General features: G+C 36.7%; 1 protein-coding gene and 2 long non-coding RNA genes across 3 annotated transcripts; all 3 read left to right on the forward strand.

The window, feature by feature from the left end:
* The first annotated feature begins 879 nt into the window (after positions 1-879).
* Positions 880-3,960, forward strand: LOC114391710. Its single transcript, XM_028352678.1, has 8 exons — positions 880-1,208; positions 1,309-1,618; positions 1,706-1,924; positions 2,018-2,281; positions 2,360-2,995; positions 3,083-3,321; positions 3,404-3,466; positions 3,951-3,960. Exons 2-8 carry the CDS (start codon positions 1,313-1,315, stop codon positions 3,958-3,960), a joined length of 1,737 nt encoding a protein of 578 aa, XP_028208479.1. The 5' UTR covers positions 880-1,208; positions 1,309-1,312.
* Positions 3,961-4,043: 83 nt separating this feature from the next.
* LOC114392535 lies at positions 4,044-4,405 on the forward strand. The gene is made up of 2 exons (XR_003662335.1): positions 4,044-4,104; positions 4,183-4,405. It is a non-coding gene; the product is annotated as an uncharacterized LOC114392535 (long non-coding RNA).
* A 5,836-nt stretch (positions 4,406-10,241) lies between these two features.
* Positions 10,242-11,096, forward strand: LOC114392536. Its single transcript, XR_003662336.1, has 3 exons — positions 10,242-10,491; positions 10,745-10,832; positions 11,044-11,096. It is a non-coding gene; the product is annotated as an uncharacterized LOC114392536 (long non-coding RNA).

Raw genomic sequence — 11,096 nt, forward strand, 5'->3', positions numbered from 1 at the left:
GCTGTGCTTTTTCTTCAATTCTATATGTAGCAAAGTTCTTGATCCTGTGAAGTTAGACGAACTGGAAAATGAGGCTGCTATTATATTGTGTGAGTTGGAGATGTATTTTCCGCCTGCATTCTTTGACATCATGGTTCACTTAATTATTCATCTAGTCAGAGAAATCAAATGTTGTGGTCCTGTTTATTTGCGGTGGATGTATCCGGTTGAGCGATACATGAAGATCTTAAAAGGGTATACCAAAAATCTACACCGTCCTGAAGCATCTATTGTTGAAAGGTACATTGCAGAAGAAGCCATTGAATTTTGTTCAGAGTACATTGAAAAAGCTAAACCTGTTGGGCTTCCCGAGTCTCGGCATGACGAAAGAGTAAGAGGTAAGGGTTCAAGAGGACTGCATGTCATCACTCCAAGTGTAGAAGATTTGCAACAAGCTCACTTGTATGTGTTGAATAATAGTAATGAAGTTTTGCCATACATAGTTCGTCATGAAAATTTAGTCAAACAAAGTAATCCAAAAATGTCGAAGAACTCAGTGTTGAAAAAACATAACAAGACTTTCCTAGATTGGTTTAAACACACAATCTTGGCTGATGATAATGCTTCTGAAATGTTGAGAAAGCTAGCAGATGGACCTAAAAGAAATGTTATAACTTGGCAAGGATATGATATAAACAAGTATTCCTTCTATACAAAAGCACAAGACCAAAAAAGTACAATGCAAAACAGTGGGGTTACCCTAAGGGCTGAATCTCAACACTTCGCTAGTGTACATGATGACAATCCTTGTGTAGCTTTCATCCCTTACTTTGGTTTCATTGAAGAAATTTGGGAGCTTAACTATGTCAAATTCACTGTCTGTGTTTTCAAATGTAAGTGGGTTGACAGTAATACCGGTGTGCAGACCGATGATGTGGGATTTACGTTGGTGGATCTTAACAAACTCGCATACCAGAATGATCCTTTCATTATGGCAGAACAAGCGAAACAAGTATTTTATGTCGAAGACCCTTGTGATCAAAGGTGGTCAGTGGTTTTACATGGAAAAACAATAGGTGTCAATGTTGAAGATGATTATTCATACATTGATACTTATGTTAGTCCTTTGTCCACACAATTGTCACCTAATGTCATCGGAGAAGAAACTGACGATGTTCATGCTAATCGTAATGATCACGATGAAGGAGAATTAATTAACATCGTCTAATGTAATTTTTTTTTATTTTGTACTTAATTTCAATTCATTTAATTACATTCATACGCATTTATTTTTTATAACATATTGAATTAATGTTTTTTTTTTCACAGCCAAATGGCTACACAGTCAAACTCTCCTCCGCCTCCTCCTCCTTCTACTGGTGTAACATCGCATTCGTCGTCACCACCATTGAAGCGGACTAGAAAGGCCTCACGCCTAAGATTATTGGCGACTAGACCAGTTGGGGCAGAGAGACCCCTTGTCCATGTGGATCCTGTTACTGGCAAAGCAGACGGTCCCCACAGCAAGAAATTTAGAACATATTTAGGGATCGTTGCTCGTGATAAGGTGGATGTCACATACGAAAATTGGAAGCATGTCCCTATTACTCAGAAGGATTTGATATGGGAGGATATTCAGGTATCATGTATTATTTCATGTTCCATATTGTTTGTTAGCCAAATATTTGAATTTAGTATTAATAAAACCTAATTTACTCTTTGTTAGGCTGAATTTGATATCCCTGAAGCATCTGATTTAAGGACAAAAAAGAAAATACTTCAGACTGTGGGGGAGCGGTGGAGACAGTTTAAGTCTGATTTGACGTCGAAATGGGCACTTGCAGCTGACAAGGATAGTGTTGATGACACTGTATGCAAAATGTACGGCATTAGCAAGGAGAAATGGACCCAATTTTGCCAGAGCCGTAGAGACCCTTCATGGGAGGTAACTAATTTGGGATTTTCATTTTTTTAACTTTAAATGAACTTATTATAATACATTGTAATCATGAGTTTCATTAATGTTTCATTTTTACAGAATGTTCGAAAAAAAGCACAAGCTGTCCAAAAACAAAACACTGCCCCTCACGTGATGTCTCGTGGGGGTTATGAATATTTAGAAAAAAAGTTGATGGATGAGAAGAGAAAGAAAAAACTAGAGGAAGCAACTCAATCCGGAAGCACTGACACCGTCATTGATCCTCCATCTCCCATCAAACGACACGTGAAGTGGAAGCTAGCCCGCACCAAGAAAACTGGTGACATGACATCTGAAGCAGCAAAGGAAATTGCTGACAAGATTGTAAGTCACTTTCAATTCATAATTGTAATTATTTTTTTTATTGTGTGATTAAGTATAGAATAAATGTGTTCTTCACAGGATGCGCTTGAGGAGCAGGCCTCACAGGGTTCCTTTGTTACCCATGGACGTCATGATATACTGACTGCTGCCATTGGGCGACCAGAACACCCTGGTCGTGTGCGTGCTGTAGGAGCCGGTATAACCATCAAACAATACTTTGGATCAGCTTCAAGGACCTCCTCCATTGCTCCCGAATACCTGCAACAGTTGACGCAACAAATCAAGGACCAACTAGAGGATTCAATCACAGAAAAAGTCACTCGACGGCTAATATTATCCTTCAGCCAAATGCAATCACAGGGACTCGCACTGCCTCCTGAACCTGATGTTGGTCCTTCAGCTGCTCGTGTCAGCACAAAGGAGAGTTGTGTTGATCCCTCAGGGAACGATCTAGACACCGGTGACTCATACAAATGTGGGTTGTATATTGAAGAATATCCTTCTCGCCTGGTTGCCCTGGGAAGAGTTTATGAGGGATCTACAACAATTCACAACATTCCTTTGCTGCATGATCAAGTTAAGGTTAGTGTTGAGGAGATTAGAGATGTAGATGCTCCCATTCCTGTACCCACTAAAGAGGTTAAGGTCGTGGGACAGGCTCTTAACACATTCCTTGCTTGGCCGACACATCTAGTCAAGCGTTTATCAGAACAGGTATTTTAGTGTCATTAAATGCTTATTTTTCCAATTAAAATGTTTACTGTGATTAAATTATGTCAATTAATTATGTTGGATAAACAGGGAGCTGTGAGACCCGCGAAACCTGCAGATAGGCCGGATGATGAGGTCGATGATCCGCTATATCTAATGACATTGACCATTCCACAGCTTTTTCTGAAGCCATTGCAGGTTATGTGGGATGCTACCTTGTTTGGCCTATTTAATGAAAACTTTCCCTTGTACATAAAGCATGAAGATCTGTCTGAAATTGCACATGGTGGTCAATGTCTCAGCATATCTGTTATACAGTTGTGGATTCTGTAAGTCAATTTAGATTATTGTTAGTTACCTAATTTATTGTTTTACCTTCATGCATAATTTACTTTGTGTTAACAATAATAGGCATATGACTGAGACAAGTATGCGAGCTGGGAATATCGATGTGTATGGATTCCTCGAGCCACAGTCTATCCAGAGATCTGGCCAATCACAATTTGAATCAGAAAATTACATTAAGAACTGGATGCAAAATTCAAAACGAGATGTGTACCTAGGAGCCTACTTGAATGGGTAACTTAAACTCAACAAATGAATTTAAATAATGTATAATAGTATAATAACATATATTGGTCTCCACTGCAGTGCACATTGGCAAATGGTCGTCATTTTGCCTAAGGAAAATGTTGTCATTTGGTTTTGTTCGTTGCATAATAAGCCAGACAACTACCTCAAAGGCATAATTAATAGGTCAGTGTTGTTTTTTAATATATTTGCATTAGCATTAGTCAGGTAAATCAAAATTTTAAATGTACAATAAGAATCTATGTTTGTATTCAATAGTGCTTTGAAAGGACTTGACGATACTCAACAAAGTAAATCCAAGACTCCTGCTAGGTGGATTGTTGTTAAAGTAAGTTATTTAAACAATATGTTTTCACTTATATTTTAGTATTGTGTAGACTAATTTGTACTGAACGTTGCATATCTAAATTTCATAATGTATTTAGTGTAATAGACAAAAAGGAAGCACTGAGTGTGGGTATTACGTCATGCATTGGATGTCAACTATAATCTTAGGAAATTTCCAGAATAATTGGGAAATGGTAATTTTTAATTCACCAAATTTCATATTATTATGATTGCTAATATATTATTAACTTATGTTTTATTATATCATGCAGTATTTCACTGATCCTAGACCATTGGAACCAGAAAGATTGAAGGCACTTCGCAACCAGTGGGCAAAGTACTATTTGAAAGTGAAAAATGAAACTTAGGATGTTTAGACAATCTTGTAATTGTAGTTTATATTTACTTACTTAATTTACAATTCATGTCTCAACATTAAATATGTTTTAAATTCATAGTAATTAGTAAATTTCTTATTGAATTTTCTGGTAAAAACTGTTTCAAAACAGAATGAAAATTATATGTTGTGTGGTCTGATTTTAAAATTTGCAGGTTATTTTTGGGATTTATTGAAAAAAAAGACATCATGTTAAAAATAAATTTCTAAAACAACATCGGTCTTTAAAAAAACTGATGTGAAATGTTACTTACAACATCAGTTTTTTTAAAAACTGATGTTAAATGTCACCTACCTCAACATTTTTTAACATCGGTTTTTAAAAAAACTGATGTTGTAGGTGACATTTCACATCAGTTTTTAAAAAAACTGATGTGAAATGTCACTTACAACATCAGTTTTTTAAAAACCGATGTCATATATCACATTTAACATCGGTTATTTTAAAAACCGATGTTACATGTCACTAACAACATCAGTTTTTTAAAAATCGATGTTGATTTATAGATTTATAACTTTTTTTTCTTCATAATTCATATCATATAACATCGCCTATTTAAATAACCGATGTTAAATATCACTTACAACATCAGATTTTTAAAAAACTGATGTGAAATGTTACTTACAACATCAGTTTTTAAAAAACCGATGTCACATGTCACATTTAACATTGGTTATTTAAAAAACCGATGTTAAATGTCACTTACAAAATCAGTTTTTTAAAAAACCGATGTTAAATGTTACTTACAACATTAAATGTCACTTACAACATCGGTTTTTTAAAAAACCGATGTTAAATGTCACTTACAACATCAGTTTTTTAAAAAACCGATGTTAAATGTCACTTACAACATCGGTTTTTAAAAAACCGATGTTAAATGTCACTTACAACATCAGTTTTTTAAAAAACCGATGTTAATTTATAGATTTATAATTTTTTTTTTCATAATTCGTATCATATAACATCGCTTATTTAAATAACCGATGTTGTATTTATTAGTTAACATCGGTTTTGAAAAACCGATGTTAATGATACTACTTTCCACATCGGTACTTTCAACATCAATTAATAACCGATGTTGAAAGTCTTAAATAACCGATGTTAAAACCTTATTTTCTAGTAGTGGATGGTGAATGGAGGTTTTCCTTTCCAAATGCCGATGCTCACAAAGAACAACTATGATAATTGGAGTATCAAGATGAAGGCGCTACTAGGAGCTCAAGATGTGTGGGATATCGTAGAGAATGGCTTCGAGGAGCAAGATGAAGCCTCGCTAAGCCAAGGTGTAAAGGAGACGTTGAAGGAGTCAAGAAAAAGAGACAAGAAAGCTCTCTTTCTCATTTATCAATCGGTGGATGAAGATACATTTGAGAAGATATCCATCGCAACGACGGCCAAAGAAGCATGGGATAAGCTTCAAACTTGCAACAAAGGAGTTGAGCAAGTAAAAAAGATTCGTCTTCAAACTCTTAGAGGTGACTTTGAGCATTTGTTTATGGAGGAGTCCGAGTCAATTTCTGATTATTTTTCTCGAGTATTGGCCGTAGTCAATCAACTTAAAAGAAATGGTAAAGATGTTGATGAGGTGAAGGTCATGGAAAAAATACTTCGAACTTTAAATCCAAGTTTTGACTTCATTGTTACCAACATTGAAGAAAACAAGGATTTAAAGACCATGACTATTGAGCAACTCATGGGTTCCTTACAAGCATACGAAGAAAAACAAAAGAGAAAAATTAGACAAAAGGAGGCTACGGAGCAACTACTACAACTCAACATAAAGGAAGCAAACTATGCAAATTACAAGAGCCAAAGAGGACGAGGTCGCGGCCAAGATCGTGGACGTGGACGAGGACATGGAGGAGAAGGAAGAGGTGGTTACAACAACCACTCCAACAAATTCAACAATGGAGAAAGAAGTTGGAATCCACAAGTAACAAGAGGTCGTGGAAGAGAAAATTCATGGTCGAGGTATGACAAATCACAAATCAAGTGCTTCAATTGCAACAAGATTGGTCACTATGCATCCGAGTGTAGATTCTCGAAGAAGGTTGAAGAGAAAGCTAACTTTGTAGAAGAAAAAGGCGGAGAAGAAGAAACTTTGCTACTCGCGTGCCAAAACAAATTTGAAGAGAAAAGAAACAAGTGGTACCTCGACACCGGCGCAAGCAACCACATGTGCGGCGATAAAAGCATGTTCGTGGAGATCAATGAAGCGGCAACTGGCAATGTCTCATTTGGAGACGACTCAAAGATACCAGTCAAAGGCAAAGGTAAAATTCTCATACGTTTGAAGAATGGGAGTCATCAATTCATATCCAATGTCTACTATGTGCCTAACATGAAGAATAATATTTTGAGCTTGGGACAATTATTAGAGAAAGGCTATGACATCCATTTGAAAGAACATAGTTTTTTCTTAAGAGATTGTAGACATAACTTGATTGCTAAGGTGCCTATGTCAAAGAATAGAATGTTCCTCTTGAACATTCAAAATGATGTGGCAAAGTGTCTCAAGGCTTGCTATACCGACTCTTCGTGGCTATGGCATCTACGGTTCGGGCACCTCAACTTCGACGGTCTAGAACATTTAGCGAAGAAGGAGATGGTGAGAGGCTTGCCTAGCATCAACCACCCAGACCAACTTTGCGAAGGATGTCTAATTGGGAAACAATTTCGTAAAAGTTTTCCAAAGGAATCAACAGCAAGAGCAACAAAGCCACTAGAGCTCATACACACCGATGTCTGTGGACCAATCAAACCCAATTCATTTGGTAAGAATAAGTACTTTCTCCTCTTTATTGATGATTATTCCAGAAAAACCTGGGTTTATTTCTTGAAGGAGAAATCAGAAGTGTTTGAAAACTTTAAGAAGTTCAAAGCCCTCGTGGAGAAAGAAAGTGGTCTTTCCATCAAGGCCATGAGATCTGATCGAGGAGGAGAGTTCACTTCAAATAAGTTCAACAAATATTGTGAAGACCATGGAATCCGTCGCCCATTGACAGTGCCAAGATCGCCACAACAAAATGAAGTAGCAGAGAGAAAGAACCGGACCATACTTAACATGGTGTGAGGCATGCTCAAGAGCAAGAAGATGCCGAAGGAGTTTTGGGCTGAAGCAGTGGCATGTGCAGTTTACCTAACAAACCGTTCCCCAACAAAAAGCGTGCATGAGAAGACACCACAAGAAGCATGGAGTGGAAGGAAGCCCAGGATCTCTCACCTCAAAGTGTTTGGAAGCATTGCCTATACCCATGTTCCAGACGAAAAGAGGACAAAGCTCGATGATAAAAGTGAGAAGTACGTGTTTGTGGGTTACGACTCAAGATCCAAGGGGTACAAGCTCTATAATCCAAATAGTAGAAAGATCGTCATAAGTCGCGACGTGGAGTTTGACGAAGAAGATTGTTGGGATTGGAGTGTTCAAGAAGATAAGTATGATTTTCTTCCTTATTTTGAAGAAGATTATGAAATTGAACAACCAATCATAGAGGAACATATTACACCACCTGCCTCACCGACACCAAGGCTGGATGAAACAACTTCAAGTGAGAGGACACCGCGACTAAGGAGCATTGAAGAGATTTATGAGGTAACCACAAACCTAAACGACATTAACCTCTTTTGTCTTTTTGGTGATTGTGAGCCTCTAAGCTATCAAGAAGCAGCGGAAAACATAAAGTGGAAAGACGCCATGGACGAAGAAATCAAGTCAATCACGAAGAATGATACGTGGGAACTTACTACACTTCCACGAGGACACAAAGCAATCGGAGTAAGATGGGTGTACAAGGCAAAGAAGAATGCTAAAGGAGATGTGGAGAGATACAAAGCAAGATTGGTGGCTAAAGGCTACAGTCAAAGACAAGGAATTGACTATGATGAGGTATTTGCTCCTGTTGCTCGTCTTGAAACTATTAGACTGATCATTTCTTTGGCAGCCCAAAATAAATGGAAGATCTATCAAATGGATGTGAAGTCAGCCTTCTTGAATGGTTTTCTCGAAGAAGAAGTCTATATTGAGCAACCACTGGGCTATGAAGTAAAAGGGCAAGAAGAAAAAGTCTTGAAGTTGAAGAAGGCGTTGTACGGTCTCAAGCAAGCACCGAGAGCTTGGAATGTTCGAATCGACAAGTACTTTCAAGACAAGAACTTCATCAAGTGTCCATATGAGCATGCACTCTATATCAAAGCGCAAAGTGGAGATATTTTGATTGTGTGTTTGTATGTAGATGACTTGATCTTTACAGGGAACAATCCAAGCATGTTCGAAGAGTTCAAGAAAGATATGTCAAATGAATTTAAGATGACGGATATGGGGCTCATGGCATATTATCTCGGCATCGAAGTAAAACAAGAAGACAAAGGAATTTTCATCACCCAAGAAGGCTATGCCAAAGAAGTCCTTAAGAAGTTCAAGATGGATGACGCCAATCCAGTTGGCACCCCGATGGAATGTGGCAGCAAGTTGAGCAAGCATGAAAAAGGAGAGAATGTGGATCCAACTCTTTACAAAAGTTTGATTGGAAGTTTACGTTACTTGACATGTACAAGGCCGGATATTCTCTATGCTGTAGGAGTAGTAAGTCGCTACATGGAAGCTCCAACCACAACTCACTTCAAGGCGGCAAAGAGAATCATTCGATACATCAAAGGTACAACAAATTTTGGCTTGCACTATTACTCTTCTGACAATTATAACATTGTTGGCTATAGTGATAGCGATTGGAGTGGAGACTTGGATGATAGAAAGAGCACTACTGGTTTTGTGTTCTTTATGGGAGATACTGCTTTCACTTGGATGTCAAAGAAGCAACCAATAGTTACACTATCAACTTGTGAAGCCGAGCATGTCGCTGCCACATCATGCGTTTGTCATGCAATTTGGCTAAGGAACTTGTTGAAAGAGTTAAAAATGCCACAAGAAGAACCTATGGAAATATGTGTTGACAATAAATCAGCACTCGCTTTGGCAAAGAATCCAGTCTTTCATGAAAAAAGTAAGCACATCGACACCCGTTACCACTTCATAAGAGAATGCATTGAGAAGAAGGAGGTAAAGCTGAAGTATGTGATGTCTCAAGATCAAGCTGCCGACATTTTCACAAAGCCACTTAAGTTGGAAACTTTCGTGAAGCTAAGGAGTATGCTTGGAGTCACAAATCAAGTTTAAGGGGGGATGTTGAAATATAAACTTGATTTGGGCCCAAATTAATTATTTGGTTCCTTGGACTTAGTTATTTTGGGCTTAAGTAATTATGGGTCATGTTTCTAGAGAATTCTTGTAGTGTTTGGAGTGTCTAGATATTTCTTATGGTTGTAATATTCTCTAGAATACTCTTTGGATCTCTAGAGTTGAGAACTCTCTAGAGTTGAGAACTCTCTAGAATTAGTATGTCTAGAGTTCTCCTTAGAGTAGTATAAATAGAGATGTAATCCTACACATTTGTATCAAGCAAAAATACAAAGTTCTCTCCTCCATAAAGAATTCTCCTTTCTATCAAGTTTCTATTCAAAGTCTCCAATATTCCTAAACACTTTTCCTAAACATAAAAAGGCTTATTTCCAACAGTTTATATATAGCTTTTTTAATTATTCTTTAAGTACCTTGTCTTTTTCTTTTCGAATGTTTTTAGTTCTGGATTATCTCTGCCATGCAAATTGCACCTCTTGGTTACTTCAAACAGGTAGACATATTGCTTAAATTATTCTTTTCCACATTCTTGGTCTCAACTCGCTCATCTTAAATTTACTTCACTTGTAGGGGTATGAATTGTTGCACCAAATGGAGCCATATATTAACCAGGTTTGAAATCAGCTTTGTCTTTACACATTCATTTTTTGGTTTCTGGAAGTGCATGCCATTTATAAAAAACATTTATCAAGTGATACATTGAGGGTGATTAATCGGCAAACATTTATAAAAAGACATTTTTTGTGGTTATTTATCATGTGTAGGGGTCTAGTAGTCAACATCCTGGCCAGAGGAATAGCTCTGAGCTTGCTTCTGGACTTTTAAGTCGATGGCTGTCTTTTCATCATCATGGTGGAGTACATGATGAGAAATCTATTGCTCATCACACTGTGAACTTGCTTACATCAACAATTAAAGTAGATACTGACCAATCAGATTTGAGGTTTTGCTTCCGGTTCATTTCACCAACAAAGAACTATACTTTGCAGGTTATTTAATGTGTTTTATAGATTTTTTTTAATTCATACATTGATGGTGATTAAAGCTTTATAGTTTCATTCCTTAATTATGCTTCAAGAGTCTTATTGTAAAAAATCACTGGTGTTATTGCTTCAAGAGTCTTATTGTATTTGGCATTAATTATTTCTTTTACTATATATTTTTTTTTTAATTGAAGTTTGCATGTAACATTTTCTTTGGGTAGTTGAAAATAATGGTAATTGACTAAGTTCAACATCACAGGCTTACAACCATTTGTGACCCTTTTTCATTGGGATCTTCCCCAAGCTTTGCAAGATGAATACGGTGGCTTCTTAAATCCACGCATTATGTGAGTTATACAAAATTTATTTTTCTATCTGAATTATAGCTAACATTTTAGACAAAGATTTTTGAATGGTATATACAAATTAATCACCACATGTGTTAAAAATGATAATAAAAAATTTCATTTTCCTTATTTTTAGTATTAGATTTAAATGTAATTAAAAAATTTGACTCTTTTATAACATTTAATGTCATAATCTATGATTAATTTTCAGAAATGATTTTCAAGACTACGCGGAACTTTGTTTTAAGGAATTTGGAGATAGGG

The sequence above is a fragment of the Glycine soja genome, chromosome 17 (assembly GCF_004193775.1).
Source record: "Glycine soja cultivar W05 chromosome 17, ASM419377v2, whole genome shotgun sequence".
NCBI lineage: Eukaryota > Viridiplantae > Streptophyta > Magnoliopsida > Fabales > Fabaceae > Glycine > Glycine soja.

Coding starts and splice junctions, on each gene's coding strand:
- LOC114391710 (XM_028352678.1), top strand. CDS start 1,313: ATGGCTACACAGTCAAACTCTCCTCCGCCTCCTCCTCCTTCTACTGGT. Junction 1,619..1,705: donor TGATATGGGAGGATATTCAG/GTATCATGTATT, acceptor ACTCTTTGTTAG/GCTGAATTTGATATCCCTGA. Junction 2,996..3,082: donor TCAAGCGTTTATCAGAACAG/GTATTTTAGTGT, acceptor TTGGATAAACAG/GGAGCTGTGAGACCCGCGAA.